Below are 23035 nucleotides of genomic sequence, written 5' to 3' on the forward strand. Positions count from 1 at the left end.
TTTATGAAGTAGTCCCACCAGATTTCTTCCATCTGTTTGCAATGACAAACTTACCAAATCAGGTTGCTCAAATTATATACAAGCTAAATATACTTGAAGTGAATTTAAGGAAGCCCTTTCTGGAGGAGGAGCTGATTATGTGGGAGTAACATGTATAGCTCAGACTTGGCAGGAGTATAGCTGTTAGCAAGAGCATTCACAGGTTGCAGTGAACCTACTCAATTCCATATTTTGCCTCATCTTAAAAGTGAGGCCTTGTGAATCAGATATTTACTGATAATACATTATTAAAATCACCTGTGATTCTACAAATGCTCGAAGTCTGCAAGATATTTTTGCTTAAAGAAACACACTACAATGAGACTTGAAGACACAATGGTACTGTGAAAAGAACTCTGCTGCTCTGACCCCTCAACCCTGTACTGCTTGTTGAGATGTATTTTATATTACACCATGCCCAACATATATGCTTTCTAATATGCTCAAATGTACTTCATAAGCCTAAAGGAAATTTGAATTGATGCATGTTCTGGGCTTAAGCATTTGAGAGAAGTGAAATTCCTGAAATATGTACCTTTAATGGAGGAAAATTACTTATCTCAGTTTTATGAATTAAACCTTCATTTTGTTCCCCATATTTAGTTATAAATAACTACTTCCTTAATTTGTTTGCTGTATAAAGAGGGCATTTATTCTTCAGCTGCCATAGGACTGCTCTGAATATGAGGCTAATACTGTTTGTAGCAGTTGTAGAGGAGATTTTATTTGGGAGGAGAGTGTGATTTATTCTGCCCATCTTTCTTGCACTATCTTCAACAGGGAACTGGCATGGACAAAACAGTTAAAAGTTTTAGGGAACATGCCACTGCTGGGAATGTAGCTAAAAGTCTGTTAAAACAGTGGGAAAAGCTTATTTCTCCAGAAAGTAAAAGGTAGGTGTAAACTTTTTTCTTTGAATTTAATTATATTGTAGTGTAATTTGAAAATACAGATTGGAAACTTAGGAAGGTGTTTGGAATGACACAGGTATGTTGAATGTGGTGGTGGTTGAATTGGAATGTGACTTGAGAGAATGCAGCTGTAAAATATGAGGAAAACAATCAAACCATTATTGGTCAACTAGCCAGTTGGTACTCTGACTTCAGCTGGTTTTTGTGACTGGCACAAGTTCTTAGGTCCCAGCTGGTGCTAACAGGACTAAACCTGATGGGCACTGCTCTGCACTTGAGGAAGTTGGGAAACTTGCTCTTTCTTCCCACAGGTGGTGGTTAAATAAGGCAGCTCTCCAGTGATGTGGTTGTATAGAGGTTTTATTTGTAATGTTCTTGTGGACTGAGAGGGCCTTCCAACACTGGAGGAGGCACAGTGAAGAGATGCAGTTTCTTCTGAGACTGAAACAGCCACCACCACTGCCATGGCCAGGCCTGCTCTGCTTTAGGTGTTTCATGGAGTTCCAACAGTTCCAAACAGTTGAGCTGAGAAAGCCAAGGGAATAGTTTGACTAAAAAGTGCGTTTTAAATCTGAAAATGTTCAAATGACAGTGAAGTAAAATACTAGAACCTGTGATAAGCAAATCATAAAGGCTGACCTGTTAATCTGTTTCACCTACAGAACATGTAAATTTTTCTGACTCCTAGTTATTTCAAGCACCATGTCTTTGTTATAAAGCACGCAGGGAAGCTTTGTGAAAAGTGGTATCCAGCATGTTATAAGGAGATAGTACTGCCAGGTTTATGTCCTACTCCCCACTTGTTTTGCTATCAATTATTGTTTCAATATTTAGCAGTGCTGGACCCAGGAGCTCTGTGATTCTGTACTGATAAAGGAAGAGTAAGAACACAGTGCAGAACTAAGTTCTGGGTTTTGGGAAACTATGACACATGGTGTGATTTTTATGCTTTTAGTTTTACTAATATCGGAAAACCAGATTGTTTAAGAATTTAGCATCAACTACAGAATGGGATGTAATTTTTTTATTGTTGCAGTGATCACAGGGGAAGAAAAAATAATGGAAAAGAAAAACATGAGATGAAATCTTCTGTTTCCCAGGAGATTAAGCCTTCAGAGAAGCCTGGAACATCTCTCCCAGCCTTTACAAGTTCCAGCAGTGCTCCCATTAGTACAAAGCTGAATAAGGAGCATATTTGTAATGAAAAGACCCATCAAAGTACAAATTCTGAGTCTCCAAAAGAATGTGATAATAAAGTATGTAGCAGCAGTGGTTCTAAGCATGCTTCCCAGGGTACCAATTCTCAGGCTAAAGAAAGTGAGTTCAAAGGGAGCACCTCCACAGAGACAAAGAAAATTTCAAAAAAGCAGCATTCCTCTGCAGCCAATGAAGGCTTATTGTGCCTGAAAGAAAATCCTAGTAAGGATGCTTCCAAACAGGGAAATCCTAAACGTGTGAAGAAACCAAAACAAAATCTTGTCATGAAAGACCAAGCCAAATCATCTGGTGATGAGGAATTTGAACCCCCTACTATGTCTTTTGAGTCTTATCTTACTTACGATGAGGTTACCAACAAAAGAAAGAGAAAAGCTTGTTCTACAGGTGCACGGCCAAAAAAGTGCAGTAAAGAGAACAGCTCATTACTACAAAAGACTTCAAAACTTTCTCAGGCAAAAGAGGGAGTTGAAGATGTAAAAAAATGTGAGAGTGATCAATCAGAAACTCCAAGTAAAAAGGTAAATCACTACAGGGTTGAGATAAAAGCAGATAAATGGCAGACAAACAAGTGCTTTAGACTTTCATTTCACTGAAATTTATCTGTGTTTTTTTTAAGGAACAGATTGCATGACCCTGATGTATCAGCTGCATTGCAATTGCCAGTAATGGCAATAATGGGTAGAAAAGAGACACGGTTTTAAATTTAATTACTTGTATTTTTAGCATTGTTTCCAATATTACTATGGTATTTGATCCTTACCAACTAATCTGCATTTGACTTGCAAAGTGCAAAGGGAGTTACCTTTGGAAAGATGTCCACCTTTTTCTTTCTTGACCATCCTGGTTAGTGGCTGCTGCAGCTCTTTTTGTATAGAACAATCCTTTTGTCAGATGCTATGGTTCTTTAATAGTGAATGTTAATGTTTGCAGTGGAACTGAACATTCTTTAAATGCATTATTGCATATAAAACTATATCATACATATAATACTCTGAGCTGTCCTAGTGTCTTGAAATGCAAAAAGCTTAAGTAACTCCTCTGCGGAAATATGTATGCAAAAAAATGTTTTAATTAGACCTTTTAAATGGAGACCTTTTGTGCACTGAAAATTAGGGTTATCTTCAGACTTATATCTTCACTGTGATGTGAAAGCTTTAGGCTTTTTTTATTATGGAAGATCTGCAATCTGAATGTGGGATGTTCTGTCCCAGATGGGAAAATATTAATTTAGAGGCTTATATATACTCAGATATTCAAGCAGTTGTGAAAAGTTACTATAGATACTTAAATGAAGTGCAGGGAATGCAAATTTTGGGCTGTAAGTGCCTGACTTGCAACTGGAGGACACCCGAGATGCAATTTAGTTGTTGATGCATTTGTAGGGATGCTGATCCATTTGTAGGGACCCATACTTAACATGCTGCTGCATCTTTAAGTCCCTTTTTAGGGAGTTAGCTGTGAATGTTTTAGGCTGAATGACTTACTGAGTGTGGTCTAGGAGACTTGATAGGACTAGGTGTAAAGCTGTTTCTTGTCTTTTAGAATTATGCCTTTTTCATCTTGCAGTTTTGCCTCATTTGCTGCATGCCTCAGTAGAGATTTATCTGAAAGCTCGTTAGCTCTCCATACCTACTCTGTTCTTTAATCTTTCTGTGTGCTGATTGCAGATGTCCCAGTAAGTTCCTTTTGTGGTATAGTCTTGGTTAGTGGGGTATGAAAGGATATACTGCAAAGTAATCCTGTGAATAAATGTTAGTGTAGAAAAGCAAGAATTCTAGTTATCCTAGTTAGTCTTGGGATTTGCATACATGTTTGGGGGTTTATTGTAGCTTGTTTTAAGCCTGGTTAACCCCAAATTTGTAATATTGAAGCAATCATTCCTTAACTGTGCACAGGCCAAAGTGGCATCCCTCCAAGAGCTTCTTAATACTCCACTACCTAAAACTCTGCCAGGCATCTCAGAATCATCTCCCCCATATGCTGCAGACTTTACAGGTAAGTAATGCACAAGACTGATAAATGGGAAATAGTGCAGATGTTTATAGCTCTGCATAGAAATGTTTTATCCCCTTTTCCAATAAACTGTATTAGCTCATCAGTCCGTGGCAGAGAAGGGCCTCACTTCCTCATCTGTAGAAACTCTGTTGAAGCTGAAGGGAGTTACAAGGCCTTCCTTCTAATGGCTTACTGAGGAAAGTTACAACAGACTTAGAGAAGGCATAAACCAAGTGGCTCTTCTACAGTCTCCATTTATCTTTACTCATGTCTATACTTAGAGCAGGCAAAGCTGTAGCAGAAATGATCTTAGGTAAAACAAATATATGAGGCACTAGGTCCAGCTTTGGCATAGGAACCATTAGTATCATTATAGGTAGGTGACATAAAGTTCCAGTGGTTCCCCTAGCAGCTCGTCTCATGTGGCTTCCTACTACTAGGATCTTGAAACATTGCTGCTGCTACTGAAGCTTCTGGCTTCTCTAAGATAAATCAGGAGGATTAGTAAAGTTCTGTGGATGGGTAACAGAGCAATTGAGATGTGAATACAGCTCATGTAGACTGGAGATAAATAATGCAGGGCTGGTTTGAGTTGGTGCAGCTCACTTGCACTGTACATCTTGGAATTAAGATGATGGTGAATAGACTTCTGCAATTTACAATACATGCAAGGGTCCCATGCTGTCATGCAGTAACTTTGTATTAAGAAAATAGTTTGTATATGTAAGTAAAAGTCATTTATGTTTATCTCAGAGCTGAATGTTTAAAGCCTGGTGAAATCTGCCTGATGTTTTGCTTGCAGCATTCACAGTACCTGCTGTAGAAGCACCCCAGCAAGTCAATGAGATAGTTCAATTCACAGGGCAGAGACTGAACTCCAAAATGCAGGTTTACTCTGGCTCCAAGGCAGTCTGCCTTTCCAAGATGCTTACACTGTATGAGCAGTGTGTCCGCATGCTTCACAACAATATTGAGTGTGAGTACCTCAGGGGATTTGTAGCACTTGTGACTCTAAGGGTATGAGATTTTTATTTCTCCATGCCAACTACTGGCCTACTGAAATATATTGTCCCTCTCTACAAATGGTGACTTGGAGTAGGATGAAAAGCACTTGCAGAAATGGATTGATGACTGTGCTTTGTTTTGCAAGCTTACAATTTATAAAGATCAAAGTCTACTTATATATTTATAATGTCTTATAAATGATAAACTAAAAATTCTGCCCCTCCACCCCCATGGTTGTTGTGATTAAGACATTCTTCATTGCATAGGCAGAGGAGGAAATTATGTATATCAGTAAAGATGGGGCAATTACTATTCAAAGATGCTTTATCCATCCTCAAGTATAACTGCTAGTCAGTATGGAACTGCTGATTTACAAATATTTTCATAGCCTGGCATAGGATGTTGTGTTAGTGCTTGCTAAAATTAACTTGTATTTTTTTTTAGCTGAATGGTGTTACCCACTGAGTAAAATAAGTGAGATACTGAAAGTACTGTCCTCTTTTGTAGTGCTACAAGAAGCAGGAGGTGTGCCCTTTGAAATTCTTGAGCCTGTGCTAACACGTTGCACACCAGAGCAGTTGTTTCGAGTAGAGAAATGTAATCTGGTAAATTCTGCCTTGTTAAATTTGGGAAACTACAAAGTTCCCTAACCCCATGGGCTGCACTGGTTTTCTATCTTGTGCGCTAATTTATTTGAATTCAGCTGTCATTATTAAGTTCCCCTTTCTCAAGTTTAAAACATTCAGGAGAATTACTACTGATGACTAAGTGAAAGACAGTGTGTATACAAGAGTGTTTCTGATAGTAAGAAAGAAAAAAGATGACCATAGTATTTACCAATGAAATAGCTGGGAAAGTCAGAACCAACACTGTTCAAGTTACAAAATATTAAGCCTGCAACACATATCAGTCAGGAAGTAGCTGCTGTGAGATTGCATGTATGTGGTAGATTTGTCTGTACTATCAGGACCTGAGCTCCATGATGCACTTGGACATTGGTGTTCTGAGCGCGCAGTCCTTTGTAGGGCAAGTTAGCCTTTCCTCTGTGTGCCTCAAGTTGAGAGCTGGAGTGGCCTGAGCCTGTGCTACAGACACAAGTCTGGCCTGTAACTGTGCTCACTGACTCCAGCTCTGCTGCTTGAAGCTGTGTCATTTCCAGGCTGCAGTCAGTGTCCCTGCATGGTATTGCCACGGTGTGGGTACCTGGGTCAGCACGTGTGGTGGGATTTGCTCTGCACCTTCTTCCACCAAAGGTTTGGGTTGTGTCTGTAGGCTCAGAGAATAGGTACTCTTGAAAATGTTATTTTTAAATCTCTGATTTAAGATGTCTGTGCTTTAAATTAGATGTTTATAAAAGAGACTGACCACTTGTGGAAGAAACACTGCCAAAGAGACTTTAAAAATGAGAGCCTTCTGCAATATGAGTCTTGGCGTGAAATGTACTGGAGACTGTTTAATCAGAGAGAAGAAAAACTGAAGATCCTTACAAAAACTATTCTTTCAGCTCAGTCTGAGAAACCAAAAGGTAAAATATCTGATTAGCTCTTCCACTTACAAAACCCCTTGACAATATGTTTGGTTTAGTGATTTCTTTGCAGTGAGTACTAATGCTGTACTTCCAGAAGAAATCATCAAGAACAAACACTGTTACACTTAAAATGAAATTTGCTTAAAAATAAACAGATGCATTAATACAATACATTGGTGTATCCTGAAAATATTGTGCATTAGAAAAATCTTACCTTACTGGTTGGACTAAGGATTCTAAGCTGCAATGCAAAGAGTTTTGGACATTAAGGAAGTGAAAAGTCATGTATCTTCTGCTCCTTGCTTCTATATTAGGCAGGCAAGTAAAAATGGCTTATGTGATTGGGGCAGCAAAACCACCCAGGAACATTTGCCGACAGCATGAAATCCATGGTGCAGCAGGACCTGTCATCCAGCTTCATCCCACAGGGAAGTGCAAGTAAGTGCTATGTACTATGCTTTTGTGTCTTTCAGTTCAAAATTATACTTGTAAAATAATTTAAAGTTCTACGTAACTCTATTTACTTTCCTTTTTAAAGTGTCTAGTAGCTAGAAACAAACTTGCCTTTTAAGTCTTGTGTACTCCTTAGCCATGTGTGCATTGTCATTGCACATTTCTCACAAGTGCCAGTGAATTCACTCTCCCAGCTGGAGTGTAAGTGGACGCTGTTTCTTTTCTCCAGATTGCACTAAAGCTGCTTGGCATCCTAGGGCAATTCCATTGTTGATGTTTTGGGTCTATTAACCTGCCTAGTAGCCTCACGTGTTCTCCTGCTTTGATAAAATCCCAGTCAGCTGCCTGGTGTGATACAGCTGACCAGAATGAACCTTGGGAACTTTAATACTTTTTTTTCCCCTGTGAATTTCAGAAGCTGAGTCAAACAAACTTGCTGCTCAAGGTGGTTGTAAGTATGGGTTAGGAACGGCAGCCTGGATGCAAGAATTTTCTTAAACTCAGCTTTTATACCAGATAAATTTTCATAACTGTGCCTTCAGCTGGTGAGATTTGGAAGGTTCTTTCCATATTGTTGCTATTTCCATCGAAAAGATAGTCCTTCACCAAGGCAGTAGCTTATGGCACTTTGAGTTTTACTTTTGCTTTCAGCTGCTCTGTGGGAGGTTGATTCTGTATTGTGACAGACCTGCCTTTCCAGTTTGTGCTTCAAGTACAGTAGCATACAAGTACATATGTCCTTTGTGCTCCAGTAATCTCTGGACCAGTAGCTGAATGATGTAGACCAAGCCTTGCATGATTTTTTTCTCAGACATGAAAGAAGTTCTAAGAAAGTCATTGGTTTGCCTTCTGGAGGACCAAAGGGTTTGTTTAGGCACAATAATTTAAACAATGAGTTCAACTTCACTGCTTTGACCTGTTGGTTTTTTAAGCTGCAGAATTTGTATAGCTGAAATTCTCACTTGAGAAGCTGGTCTTGCAGGAGCCAAACAATCCTGCTAAGGGTTTGTGTGCAGACATGCAGCTCCTTAGCAGGCTGCTATTCCCACTCAGGGTGCAGTGGTGCTGAGTGCTGGCAGAATGCTCAGTGTCTGGCTCTGAGGAGCACAGGGCTGGCCATGCTGGGTGACATTGTGCTGACACTTAAATGCTGTGTTGGGTTAATGGTCTTTAGCAGGAGGCACCAGCTCTGTGTATGGATCTGCCTCAGTCCTTTTCTTGCTGATTGAGGATTCCAACATGATGTTTAGTTAGTTACTGTACCTTTTGCTAGTCAGGTACAGAAGTTTTGTTTTTAAACATTTGCCCTCATTTTCTGTCAATGAGTCAGTTACAAGTTCAGCTGTGTTCAAAGAGGAAAATAAACACAAGGTTTATTTTGTGCAAACTAGAGCACAGGGCATTATGAATCACAGTGGTATTGCTGGCCATTTTGATTTGTCACAGACTCTGATTATTTGACTTTAAAGACTAATAGGAGACATGAAATCTTATAAATGTAATATTTGTTCAACAATTAAAATGGAAAAGATGGTCATCTGTAATCCCTTCTAACCTGAATTATCCTATGACTTTGAAATGTATAAAGTCTCTTAAATGTACCCAATCAGGCTGTTGGTTTTGATTTTTTTTTTTCAAAATGAGCCAGAGCAAATAGCAGCTTGATATTAAATGCTAACTTTTTTCTTAATTTGCTTGTTTTAAAAGAACAGGGATTCCAGAAATGAGAGACAGAAATAACACATTATCAAATCTGATATATGCTGGCACTAGTAGAAGTTCTAGCTCAGGTGTCATGATTCAAGATGGAAAGAAGCCTACCAAAAGTAAGTGGCATTTCCTAACATGATCAATTTAATTGTTTTAACCTTCTGCCTAATTTTAAGTTGCTCATAGCTGTAATCCTAACTGGTCTCTTTGTTTTGTTGTTATTGAAGAAATAGCACCAATCATGAAGAAAACATTGAAAGCACTGAGGAGTAGAGTTGGACAATGATAAAATGAGGCTGTGTATTTGAAGCTTATTTGATGTGACTGTATGTATATTATGCTACAGTGAATGAAAGTAATGTCCATGTAAGCACTGTTCAATTTGCTTTAGTTAAAATAGTTCTGAAAAATTGCGTGGGTGAATAATAAGCAATAAATACTGAAACCTCAGAGTCCTTTCATACTGCTGCATTCTTACTTGATTTGGAATAGGGTCAGTACACACTAATGACAAATCAGTTTATATGAACCCTTATAGGTGATGTATTTATGAGCTTAAGCTGGTGAAGAGTCTGGGGCACAAGTTTTTGTAAGAATGGCTGAGGGAAGGGGGGTGGTTTAGTGTGGAGAAAAGCAGGCTGAGGGGAAGACCTTATTGTTCTCTATGGGTACCTGAAAGGAGGTAGTTCATGGGTTTATCTCTCCTCCCAAGTTACAGGACAAGATAAAATGGCCTCACATTGCACAAGTGAACGTTTAGATTGAATATTAGGAAAAATTTCACTGAAAGGGTTGTCATCATTGGAACAGGCTGCCCAGGGAAGTGGCTGTGTTGTCATTCCTAGAGATATTTAAAAGATGTGTTGATGTGGCATTTGAGGATCAGAGTGCTGGATTAACAGTTGGACATTGAGGTCTTTTCCAACCCAAACAACTCTGTGATTCTATGATTGTATGTAAGTGTGGAGATGAAAGAAAACGTGGACTATACTCTGATCTGCTACTCTCAGTCTGTCATGAAGAGGCCTAGCTCAAAACCTCACTGCCAGTTGTCTTAAAGTAAGGAAGCTACTTGGTCGTGCATGGCTGTCCTTTCAATAGTTAGGGACTGCTGCAGTTTGGGGTTGGTCTATGAATGGGGGTTTTTTTAGAAATGAGATTTCTTTGTAGTTTCTTTTTCTAAACCAATTCATTTGCCTGAATTGTAAGTCTGACTTTGCCTTGAAGGCATGCCTTAGAAATCGAGGAGCTCTATCAATTGCACTTAGTTGTTGCAAATAGGTCTTAATACTTCCTTTGTACTTCTATGGGATTTGGCAGTTTAGAACTCCTCATGAAGCACAGGGTAAGGTTGTCATGAAACCTTTGAGTTGATGTCTCTTACTCAAAACACCTTATGTGTGAATTTCCTCATCCTGTATGTTAGGTATTACAGGTAGATTACAAAAATACTGCTACTAAAAATGGCTTTTACAGCCATTAACTTAGTCACCCATACATAACAGCTTCTGTAAATGCCCTGTTTATACAGGGGTTTGTTTACACAGGTGTGCTGTTGTGTTGTGGGTTTTTTTCTATGTGTTACAGTGGCACTAAAAAGAATGGAAGCTGAAAACATGCATGTTGAACTGGAAATGCTGGGGGAAGCTTTTGCTGTTTCTGGAATCAAAACAAGCATTAACTAGTAGGAGAGGTAATGCAGCGTCTGTCATACATACCTGAACAGTTCACCCCAGAAGCATTCTTTACAAGACTTAAATCTGGCTGAATGACCAATATACTGCTCTTTGTTGCTGATCAGTTGGTGGCAGAAGCTAAACTCAGCTGAAGGTTTCTATCAAGCGTGGTATCCTTTTGTGTAAGAAAAGACAAAGTCATTGTTTTGGCTCTGGCATTTGAGAACACAGATCTAGCCATCCAGAACAGATATAGATGACGGGAATATCCACTTTGGAGTCTGAAGGATAAATAGTTGTTTTAACTAATAGAATTACATTGTTGATGGGCAATAACTTTTCCTATCCTTGACAATGGTAGCAGGGTTATGTGGAGGACAAATTTTACTTCAAGATTAGGTGGCTTTAATTTTCTCTTCTCATTTTCTCTCACTTCAAAGGCTGTAGATATAGCTCTGGTAAGAGGTGTGCAGAGGGTGCTTGTGGGATCAGATTGTCATCCTGACAATTTCTAATTTAGAAAATACAGTAGACAAGCAAATCTCTTTACTATAAATTATTTGGCACTACACATACTTTAGGGTAGGGTTTTTCTTTTGCTTGTGCTGTGGTCTGTTCCTATGGAATAATGCCTGCCTGAGGCTGCAGTATGCTAGGATGCTCTGGGAATGCATTTTTGTGAGGAATCTTGTTTTTGTGGTTCATGATACAAAAAACCACAACACTGGTTTATTGTGTGGTGCAACACTGCTTGATGGTACAATGTAAATCAATTGTGGAGGCAAATTCAAAGCCAACTTCAAAGACACACCCTTTTAATCTGAACCAGAACGCTAATGTAGATTCTTCTGCAGTCTCCTGCCTATATACAGTTAGTTTAGTATACAGGAATTATTGCTGGATATGTGTTCCTGGCATCTGGCATACCTAACAGAACAGATGGTATTGGAGTATATTTGTCTGAGGTAGATGACTTTCCTTCTGGTGGATGGGTGAAAGATGTTTGGTTGGTTTTGTTGCTTATTCCCCAGGCTGGCTGCCACATCTCATCAGAGGAGACCTCTGATCCTTCTTGGAAAAGGGATTATTTTCACAGAAAGATTGAATGTTACAAGTGCACGATGGAGTTCTCTTCCCTAAAAACACATTGCAGCTCCTAGTCCTCCTGCAGTATCTCTGGAGCCTTTTATCCCAGCAGCATAATGCTTTTCCAGGTGATAAGCAACTTCCATGTTAATTTCTTGAAAAGTAAATAAGTAATGGGAGAAAAATATGGGCACAAAAGGAATGCCCTGCTGTTGTGGAAAGGACCACAAATGTGTAATGTTTCTTTTCCTCTTGAGCTTTTTTCTTTCAAGCATAGAAACCACTTTCCACTTCCTGACAGTGTTTGTTTCATAGCCTTCAGGAACATTTTCCATCCTCTTAGTGGTTGGGCCCAAGAAGAAAGCTTGGCCTGACTGCTATACCACTTAAAAAAGGAAGATGTCTGATGCTGCCATCTAAACAGTCCCTATGGCAGAAGGAAAACAGTTTTGAGGTGAAATGTTTGATCTTATGAGGCTCTGCTCAGAAGGCATGTGAATTCCAGGAGCTAAACTCTTCTTGGGGCCTTGTAGGTGTTTAAATGTTAGCTTTAGTGCTAGGAAAGGCCAAAATGGTGTGTAGGGTTGGCATGATCCTTCTGGAAGAGTTTGTAGACATCAATGTAGTGCCCCATGCATGCTGTTGTCAATTGTTGCTGTTCAGGGATCAGTATCTGAGCTGCTGCTAAAGCAAGGCACAGCTGGGATCCCTGTGAGCAGGGAGGTTGTTACAGCTCTGAGCCTGATGCCATTAGCTGTGTGGTACCTGGGGATGTCTGAGGATTTCTGGTAGTCATAGGAGATGACCTCAGCAGAGGGAAAAGAAATCCCCTTGCACAATGCAGATCTCAGACTTGCCATCTGAAAGCTTGGCAAAAGGTCTGTGCCAAGGTTTAGTGTGGTGAAAAATGCTGATGCACTGATGGATAACAAGACCATCCTCTATATACTGCTGTTGGGGAAAAAAACCAATCAAACAAACCACCACTTGACAAAACCCCAAATCACCCAGTGAGAGTTGCCTCATTCTTTATTTCCTTTCCCTGCCCTTCCTGTAAAGATAGAAAAGTTTTTGAGTGGGTGATTGAAGGTCTTGGTTAGACAGTCTACTGTCTCCCTTTTCAGCCACTCCTACCATTGAACACAGGTAAAATTTATCAAGATTGTTTTTCTGCAGTTGTAACTAGTTACTGCCAGTGAAGGAACAAGTCTCTCCTGGGTCACCACAGTGGCAGAAATGATCTTGGGTTTGTTTATTTACAGGACAAATGTATTGTGTTTTTTTTCTTTTTTTTCTTTCTCACTAATTTCCATATCAGCAATTCTTGCCTCCAGCTCCCAAAATATTTCCTTTTTGATCTGCTGAATCAGTTGGAGGAGAAAAAGAATGGTGTTGGGTTCTTCTGATCAATCATATTTGATCCAGGGTAGGGGCTGGGTTCAGCATTTCTTGGTGTGATCATTTGCCTTGGGTTTTCAGCAGTCTCTGTTTTGGGTACCATTGTTCAGCAGTGACACCTTTCAGGAAAGTGCTGGAGTCACTCTGCAGTTGTGCTGCTTGACACAAGAGTGGGAACAGGTTGTTCTTCTTCCTGCTTAATGGAAGTGATGTGCAATGTATCTGCCTCCTCTCTTACAAATTCTGGTAAACATTTTTTAATGTGCTTTATTCGGTTTTCTGTTTTTCACACATGAGTTGCATCCTTACACAGCTGTCCCATCTTCTCCCTCTCTAAACTTTTTTCACAGAGCTGAATTATGTTTCATTCCGTGGTACAGAATTCTTTGTACAAAATTCCTCTGATTACATGTCTTGGGTTGTTTTTAAAACTTCAACCCTAATTGTTAGCAAAAAAGGGGCTCTGTGACTACACACATTATGGGGACAGAATTGCAGGCTTTTCAAAAGATAAATATAATATGTTGACAGTTTGGATCTAAACCAACAAAAAAAGCAGATGAAGAACAAGTATTCCCAGATGTGTAAAGGAATGTACTAATCCCAGAAGACTTGAGGAGATTGTTTCCACAGATGGACATACCAAATCCAACTTTGTGATGGCCTGGAGATCAAACATCCTGGAATATGAGGTCTAACAGTCCTGTACCTACCATACCCAATGTCCTCACCAGTGTGCCCTAGACAAAAATGATACTAGAAATGGAGCTTGGAAGTACTAGGTTTTCTAGAAGAAAATACATGATGAGACTGTCATAATTTTTCAGAAATGAAGCATCAAAACCTCAGAAAATTGCCAATTTTTTAAAGGCATAAAAATCTAATTTTAGAATCCAAGTGTTTCTCCTAATTTCTGATGATAAAACTAATTCAGGTCAGAATAGTGCGGGAGGTTGCAGTTTTATTTTTTCCCCCTTCAAATTGCAAAACTTTAAAATTCCTGCTTTAAATGTGAAACTACAAAGTCATGAATGTAATCTTTGTAGCTTAAGCCCTAAATGGTGTGCTTGCTGTGGGAAGTGCTGGTGGAAGCTTTCAGCAGCATATGTTATGTGAATTCTGTTTACAGAGAAGTTCCCTCTTTTTATCCCTGGTGACAGACCTAAAAATGGCACTTGCTGAGGGACAGGGCTGAACAACTCTGGAAAATCTTCTCTAGCTGTCCTCCTACAGAAATGTAAATAGGTATCCCAGCAGTAGACAAAGCTTTTTATGGCATTTCCAGGCCCTATCCCTTTGTGTTTATGGAATTGCTGAGGCTGCAGAAAGAGATGCTGCTTCAGAAGCAGGAAACTTAGCTGCTCAGGCAGAGATAAAGAGGAGCAAAGTACTCCTAGCCTCTGGAAGAACTGAGTCTCACCTGCAAGACTGGGAAAAAACTGCTGAGACCAGATTGCGAAGCAATATTCCCTCTTTTCAAGTTGCTGACCTCTCTGAGGGGCAAACATTGAAGCCCTCTTCCTTATACTATCTAGCTCAGTGAATTACAGGAGTTTCTTTCACCAGACAAGGCACATTTGCTGCTTACAGCTCTTCATAATGCTCGGGGTTCTCAGCTTTTCTCTCCCGCGGATGTGCTGTAGCCAGCTCTCTGCAAAATGCATTTTCCCACAGGTAACTTTGTTGATGTGCTTTTTAATACTTTTAGACCTTTCAGTCTAAAAGTTAGATAATTAGTCTGTCTCAAATTTTAGGTAACCACTAAAGTAGTGTATTAAGCATTAGTATCATGTTTGAGGTGTGCTGACAGCTGGACTGTGGGCTTAGGTATTTAGAAAAGCATGGAGAGAATGAAATGTTTTAAAGAAGTCCCAAAGGCTTATGCACAAAGCAGCTTCTCCAGGTTTCCAGAAAGCCTGAGACCTGAGTTTGCTTCTGCAGCTGAGGGATGGAAGATCACAGGCCCTGACCAGAGGTAGCAATCCCTCTATAGATAAGGAGAAAAGTATTCTATGTGGCTCTGAAAAGGCAAAATTGATATACTGGGCACCTCATTATAACAAGGAGGTCTCTGTGCCACAAGGTTTTGTTGTGACCTGGATGTTGATCACCAGCTGATTAATTAGCTGGCATCATTTCAAATTCCTTTCTGGGGTAAGGTGCAAGATCCATCACTTGTCCTTGTTAAACTTTATGTGGATGGTGATTGCCCAGCTGTCTGATTTGTCTGTGTTTCTCTGTTCTCAAGGGAGTCAACAGCTCCCCTCAATTTAGTGTCATCTGCAAACTTGCTCAGTATCCCTTCCTGTCCTGCATCCAAGTCACTTATGAAGATGTAGAAGAGCACAGGGCCCAAGATGGAGCCCTGGAACTCCACCAGTGACAGGTCACCAGTCTTGTGCCACCCCAGTCACTGTCACCCTTTGTGCCTGACCCATGAGCCAGTTGCTCACCCATCACATGATGTGTTTATTCAGCTGTGTGCTATTTTGTCCAGAAGGATCCTGTGAGAGACAGTATCAAAAGCTTTGCTGAAATCCAAGATTACATCAACTGCCTTCCCTTGATCAACTAGGTGGGCTACTTTGTTGTAAAAGGAAATTAGGTTTGACCAGTAGGACTTCCCCTTTATGAAGCCATGCTGGCTGTGGGTGATGAGTGTGTCATCCTTCAGGTGTTTTTCAGTAACTTTCAGAATAAATAAACTCTGCATAATTTTGCCAGTTATAGAAGATACCCTGACAGGCCTGCTTTTCCTGTAGTTTCCAAGTTCATCCTTCTTCTTGCATTTTTTGAAAATTGGGACAACATTTGCCAGCTTCCAGCCAGCTGGGGCCTCTCCAGATTCACAAGACCATTCAAAAGTTATTGAGAAAGATCTTGTGATGACATCAGCCAGCTCTTTAAATATCCTTGGATGAGTTGTTTCAGGTCCCATAGACTTAGAAGGGATCCAGGTGGAACAGCAGATCCCATGGGAGATTCAGGGTTGACTGGGATCATAAAAGGTTTTAGTGGTCTTAAGAAGCAGTTAAAATGTAACATTCTCAGCAAGGTATGGGTCCCTAGAAGGGAAATGTCTGTGGTCTGTATTGAATGCCTTTTCCAGAAGTTTCCTCATCTGGAGAGCTGCAGTAAGCTGTACCTGTGTTTGCTCTGATGGTGGTATGGCAACATGTTCTTCATTACTGGGAGCTTGAGTCTCCTTGGTTTGCCTAGTGAGAGAAGTGTAGGAAAGAGTTTCCTCAAGAAAACCTTAGGGTTTGATTTACTATGAAGTTATTTAATCATTCAGTGTTATCAAAACTTTCAACACTCAGTGTATCTTGTTTCTCTCTAATTTATATCAAGATCTTTGTGGAAGAACTCATGTATAATTTATAAAGTGTTTTTCTAGATTGTTTAAATAAGACTGAGCTATATTTTGCATATAAGTCAGTGTTAAGCATTGAAAACATGGTATAATTTTCTCAAAATTATGGCACTTACAGCACAGAATTTTTCTGACGATTTAAGGGAAAAACCAAGGGTGTAACAGACCATGTTTTTAGTGCTACTGTGACTAGCAGCAGCTGTTTACATTCTTAGTTCTGGTAGTTAAAACCCACTGATATTCTTGAGCTGCTCAGTGAGAAGGCAGCCATTCTTTTTCACCAGTATTTTTCTCATTGCTCTGCAATAGGAAGCTTCATCTCTTATCCCTTGTTTATAATAATCTGCTGAATTATTTTGAGAATGCTTTTCTTCTAGTAGTGAATTCTCAAAAAAATTACTATTTCCTATGGCACTACTGTTTCCCTTGGAGAGAAGATGCTTTTGCTTGGGTGCTGACTGTCTTCCTGGATGCCCATCTAGTATTCCCTGCTTTCTCTGTCAGCATGCTGATACTGGGGAAGTTATGGCTCTTACCTGTGGGGAGAGAGCAAAGAGCTGCCTTTTGCTTATTATGCTTATTAAACCTAAGTTTAAAGGTTATTCAGTCTTTTAAAGGTAGTTATTAGGGAACAGAATGTGGTAAGAATTTTGACAGCAAAAGGCTAACAGTGTCACCACAAGAATGCAGTCCTGAGGGTGGTAAGGATTTGGGAGGGTGCTGTGCATCCCATCTCCTGTGCCCTTCTTGGAGCATGGCTCCTGTCATTACTTGTCCATCCTTCGTGGTGGCTGCTCCATGGCCCAGGAAGGATTGTTACAGAGGGTTTCAAGTGCTGCAGAGAAGCTCTGAGAACCAGGTCCCTGATTCCTCCTGAAGCTGGGCACAGTTGGACTCTGTAACTCCTCTGGGCAATTATGGAAATTATTGTTTGGGTCATTTCCGCCTTAACAGCCCCTTTCCGAGAATGCTGGTGTGCAGCTTAGAGGGTTTATTTCCTCAAGACAGATGCCAAGCCACAAGCATGGAAAATCTGAAAGATCTGAGAAACCTCTGAGAGGTCAAGAATAATATAAAGTTTTTTCAGTCTGTCATCCAAAATGCTAGTGTAGCACTGTGCCTTGACAGCTCTCCCAGTAACATTGAGTAAAGTGAGTTTTGGTTCTACCTCTTTTTTTACCCAGAGCCTGCTGTGTCCTTACCTGCCCTCCCACCCCAACCTTCTGTGTTCACCCAGATCCTGCAGTCTGTCTTTGTGCCTCCTATTTTTATCATAACCCTTCCTCCTCCAGTTCCTGATGCCATATAGCAATGCTGCACAAAGAAATGTCTCTGTGAGAAGCCCTAGGGTGTATGCTGCTTTCTCTTGTGTTGCACATGCATGCTTTTCTTATTTTTAGGGGTGTCACCATAGTTTAGCTCCAACATCAAAACCATTCCCTGTTCCTCATTATAGATAATTCCATAAATGTATTTCCAGTGGCATTTTTTATTTTTCATGACACTCGAACAGGAAATTAAAGCTTCCTAGTTTCAGAGATGCAGCTGTTCCTTGCTAATGTATTCAAAATAATCCCAAAAATGAGAATGTGTTTGCTGTCTTCAAGTGTTTGTTCATACTTTTCAATCTGCTAAATTTGTTTTCTTTGCACTTTGACTTGCTGATTTGTTGTTAAGTGTTCCTGAAAGCAGGTGCTTCAAATTCAGGTTTAGAAAGTAATTTCCTGTGCTTGAAAATGGGACTTTACAAAAAAGGGAGCTTTCTCTTTGCCCAAACCTGCCTTGCTCTGAGGCATTGCTTGTCTGCAGCTCTGCTTACAGCCTCAGATGATGAGTGGGCTGTCCCTCTTTGGAAGTGAGTAGATAAACCTGCTGTCCTCTGCTCACCTAACCCTGGCTCCCATGCCTTTTGGCAGGTTTAAAAAAAGGCTGGCTTTTTCCTTGTTTTCACAGAGGAAGAACATTGTGCTATTTTATCTGAGACAGGATACTTCAAAGCAGTAGTAACTATGTTGGTCTCCATACAAGACCACACATGGCTCTGGTGGCCTCAGCGTGGCAATCTGCAAAGACCAGAGAGCAATGTCTGTGCTTGCATTTTTTGTAATTTAATCAGGTGTCACTTGTCCCTGTTAAATAAGAGGAAGACTTGCTGGAGGGAAGACTTCCTCAAATGCCTTGTAAGAGCACCATAATTTTCCATCTGGGCTATGTAAAATAAATCCTCTTGTCACACCAGTCCCTGTGGTCCAGCCTGGTGACAGGCAGCATGGCTGTGGCAGGCAGCAAACCTCCAGCTTTCATTCAGGAGGAGCCAGCAATTCACCTGAGTGTGCTGCTAATGGCCTGCCACTTTCCACTGCAGAAAATGAAGCACAAAAGGTTGATGGAGAGTGACATTAGTTTCAAGATATGCCATAACGTGTCTGTGTACAGACTGTGAGGCTCACTGCTTCTCTTCATGGGGAGCTTCATTGGCCCTTTATACTCATCCTCTTTTTACCTGCTCTAAATAGAGCAGGTTGTTAGGTCATCTACAAATCTCTTGTTTGCATGAGATAAAGCTTACATCAAAATGGGTGTTTCAGAAAGTTAGAGAAACCCAGTGCTGCCAGGACAGAGAGGTGGTAATGTTTACCTTAGGGGAATGTTAATAGGAATCATCCACTGAAGTCCTCCAGACTCTGATTGGAGAGTAAATCTGAGTGGAGATGTTGATTCCAAACACGGCAGTGGATGGGCAGGGGAGGGCATGCAGATTGAACTTGGAAAAGCTAATTTTCCATTGCTTGGATAATCCTTTCAGAATCCGTTTTTTGAGCATCAGGGCAAGATCCTATCTCTTTATTAATGCCTCTATGGTGCCTGTGTTGGAGTGGAATGGGTGTCAGTGGATGAGTAGCTGTGCAAAGGCTGTTTCCATAGCCGGTCAGCAGGAGATAGCTGTGAAGCTGAACTATTTAAATCTGTGCTATTATGCAGCACTTGGGATTTATTCTAGAAAATTATGCTGGAACTTGAGAAACACAGGAATGGCAATATGCACTCAAACAGTCAGATGAATTGCAATATTCACAGTCCATTAAGTCCAATAAAATATCCACTATCATTAAAGTGGAAAACCAAAGGTCTGTGATATACATCTGTTATTTTTCAATATGTTAAGCCTAACTTGTATCCATTCAAACTTCAAAATTGTAAGCTAATCTGGTGAAAGGATGAATCTTTTCAAAACACAGCATATGTTGCCTCACTATTTTCAAACCTCACCAGGAAACAGCCAGGAATTCTCTCTTATATATTTTGGGGATCTTTTACAGACAACTGGGTTAGATCCAGATCACTGGCTCAGGCTGATACAGACAAAATGATGATGTTTTAACATCCAGTTTGTATTAAAGGAGAGTAGGGATTTATTTATTTATATTTTCACTCTCTAGAGGATGAGCCATAGGTGCTAAATAGCTTTCTGAATGTTTTTAGCTGAAAAGAACAGCTTTCATACATTACGAAGTGGAAGGGGGAGGGAGTATTTAGTCACTTCCACAGGCATCCAAGGTTGATTCTTATATCAATAATGGCTCTATAAACTTTATACTATTGGAAAAATCAAAATACATTTTTGATGTTGTTTTTTTACTTACTGTACTTACACTTTTTCTCCCTGAAGTAGAAAGGATGACAAAATCTTTGCCTTTATGCCTCTCAGATGAAAACAGGCACTATGAAAGCAAATTAGACACATGAGCGGGAAGTAATGTGGTTGTTTTGTCATTTTTCAGCCTGCATACAGTGAGGTTTCTGTCTGATGGGCTGGTGAAAGGAATGCAAGGATGAGTTGCTTGCCACCATGTAATCTGTCAATATATAATTTGTCAACATATAATCTAAAGCAGCCTCTGGAGAAATAAGTGCATGCTTTGTGGTTGCATTCATAATGAATTCAATGAAATGCAGATACCTTGTGTAAAGCCCGGATAATCTAGCCATAAAACTATGCTAATCGAAAAGATCTTTTTCATTTCAGGATGAAGTTCTTGTCAGCTGGCAGGGGCTCTATGTAAAAAACATGTGTCAGTGCTGTTGAAGGAAGAAAAGGACCTTCCAGTATTGGTATTCAGTTGTTTTGCCAGTTTCAGCACAGGTTGCAACACCTCTCAGAGTTCCAAGCCACTTTTTCCCCACCTGTCCCTGCCTGCTGTCTGTAATTTAGGTGCGCCTCATGAGCTCCTCTGTGAAGTTTATGTAATTAAAATAACCTTTGTTGAGGAACAAAGAGCAATTCAGTTTGACTGGGAACCTTGACTTTGCTTAGTGCACTGGTTTTCTCAACACAATGTGAAATCAAGTAGCTGAGTATGACACTAATGGTCCAGAAAATACATAAGATACTAGAGACACAGAACACTAAGAGTAATGAGGAGAAAAATAACCTGAATTTCTCACTCATGCTCTTTGCTTCCACATTCCAATGCAGAAGCCTATATGCTGTTAGCCAGCAGGCATGGCCTCCCCACATACCACCTATCATACAGGAACTTTTTAATACAGGATCCAGAAATCCATGGTGGGATTCTCATTCTACTCTTCATAAACCCCAAGCTAGAGAAGAGAAATGTGTTACAAGTCTGAAGAGTCAGTGTGTGAACACTACAGGTCTCCTTCAAAGAAAGTAAATTCCTGGTACTTCCCAGCACACTTTTTGCTCACCATTTTATTTTTATGAGCTCTAAATATATGAAAATGAAATGAAAAAGCTGTAAAATTTTCAAGTCTAAGATAGAACAATGTGAACTGATCAAAACTGGCATTGATACAGTCTCTCTTTCCTCTTGCTATATGTTCCTGGCACCTTCTTTACACCAAGCTGAGTGTTTTTCTGACTAAGCTGCGAGCCAAATTGGTAAAAATAGACTCCCAAACTGCTGACCAAACATTTCCCCTCCTTTCTTCAATCAGATCTAATGCTCATGTACTATATGCTGTGTTGATTCAGCATTCAAAACCAATGAAATAAAGAGCCGGTCTGTTTCTTTGTATTTCTCATACCGGTTTGGTTTCCCACAAGGATCAGCAAGCTTGCTCTTACCCCACAGCTGTGACCAATTCACAGGAGAGCTTGAGGAAGGGGAGGCAAAGGAGAAGAGCTTTTTTTGTTGTTGTTAGTAGAAACCTAACTAGAGAGGTTTAGGCTTAAGAGTGGTTCAGGATACTCAAAATTGACCTGAAGCCCTCTGAGAAATGGTCCAGCCTGTGCTTGGCTGCAAGAGCACTGGCAAAGTGTGAGAGAGTTGTCTTACTGGGGAGTTTCGGGGCTAAACCATCTCTTTTGCTGATCACAGTTCTGGGTTCAGTTTCTGACATAGTGTATAAGCCTAAAGCAACTCACTGTGTAAGTGGTTTAAGCTTAGATTGAAAGTGTGGCCCCAGAGTCTAAAAATGTGCAACTGATAAAAAGTATATTGAATTGGTACTTGTCCCATGGAATTGGGAACTGAAGTAGTTCAGAGAGCAGATTCAGCTACTAATGATGGCTGGATTGGATTCCAGTTGCATCAGCTTGCATGAACTGTCTATAATGTGCCTGCATGAGCATCAGTGCTGGCTGGCACAGCAGAGAGAGCAGGGGAGAAGAGGACAAGGCTATAGCATCATAGGCTTAAATTGCAATGACATTTTGTGCTGGAGTGAGCTGAGCAGCAGGTTACATCTGTCCAGGTGGGGAGACTTAATCAGTGCAACTACAATCAGCCTAGACCAGAAAAAAGAAGTGGGAGCGGCAGGTGGAGACTGCACCATGCACTCCATGTTGAAATGGATTGATGGAGGGTGGGAGGAGGTCTGGGGTGCTCTTTTCCTCTCTGTTTTTAAGCACTTGGCTTTGCTGGTTCAGAGGTATGAATTGTATGAAGCACTACCTGAAAAATCTTCTGGGGCATGTAGATACAGTCCAGAGTGACATTTGTTCAAATCAGCTTTTGAGGAAGGTAAGGTTTTTTCTTTTTGCTGGCCTTACCCAGCTCATCCGGAAACTCAGCACAGTTTCGCAATTCTGAGCTATGAAATTCAGTTCCTAATGTTGAGTGAGATGTTTCTTATAGCAGACAGTGATATTATACATGTTATACAGGCCATTCTCCAGGGGAATTCATGGCCTGCAAATGTGCAAAAGCTCTAGTGGTCCATTTTCTTTAGATGTTACTTTACTTTTTTCATATTTTCATTCTGCTTCTTCTATGTTCTGTACAAGGCACAACATTCTCATCCTAGAATGTGATATTGTTGACTCACGTGTTACTGCACTTTCATGGCAGGAAAGCATGAATTTGATCTATTATTATTTTAGTTCTTCTCCTACTCTGTGTATTTAGAATTTAGATTAATTACTGCAACTATCATTGTAATATAGGAACTAGGTGTAAATATTCAAATTGGTACTTCTAAGGCTAAATTACTAAAAGCAAGGTGTACAACACTTGCTGTACAGATTGGTTCCAAAGGGACTGGCTAGGTGCTGAGAGTTTCGAAAACTCCCAGCTATATTTACTCTCTGCTGGTAAATAAGAGACCTAGAGACCAACCTGGAAACCTGATGGGACTTGGAAACTTGCAGTTTATTAAATGGTTTTTACTTTTTTGTTTG

At 40.2% G+C, this 23035-nt stretch overlaps 1 protein-coding gene across 1 annotated transcript; it reads left to right on the forward strand.

Annotated features, from left to right (window-relative positions):
- Positions 1 to 821: 821 nt before the first annotated feature.
- On the forward strand, positions 822 to 9290 carry LOC131556203 (elongin-A-like). Its single transcript, XM_058802665.1, has 9 exons — positions 822 to 932; positions 1987 to 2686; positions 4064 to 4163; positions 4966 to 5139; positions 5676 to 5773; positions 6513 to 6693; positions 7011 to 7134; positions 8857 to 8975; positions 9087 to 9290. Exons 1-9 carry the CDS (start codon positions 829 to 831, stop codon positions 9143 to 9145), a joined length of 1659 nt encoding a protein of 552 aa, XP_058658648.1. The 5' UTR covers positions 822 to 828; the 3' UTR covers positions 9146 to 9290.
- Positions 9291 to 23035: the final 13745 nt, after the last annotated feature.

This window comes from Ammospiza caudacuta, chromosome 3 (assembly GCF_027887145.1).
Source record: "Ammospiza caudacuta isolate bAmmCau1 chromosome 3, bAmmCau1.pri, whole genome shotgun sequence".
NCBI lineage: Eukaryota > Metazoa > Chordata > Aves > Passeriformes > Passerellidae > Ammospiza > Ammospiza caudacuta.

What these genes read in the sequence shown, in the direction of transcription:
- LOC131556203 (XM_058802665.1), top strand. Translation starts at nt 829, where the DNA reads ATGGACAAAACAGTTAAAAGTTTTAGGGAACATGCCACTGCTGGGAAT. An exon ending in ATTTCTCCAGAAAGTAAAAG is followed by an intron (nt 933 to 1,986) that starts GTAGGTGTAAAC and finishes TTATTGTTGCAG; the next exon opens with TGATCACAGGGGAAGAAAAA. An exon ending in ATATGCTGCAGACTTTACAG is followed by an intron (nt 4,164 to 4,965) that starts GTAAGTAATGCA and finishes TTTTGCTTGCAG; the next exon opens with CATTCACAGTACCTGCTGTA.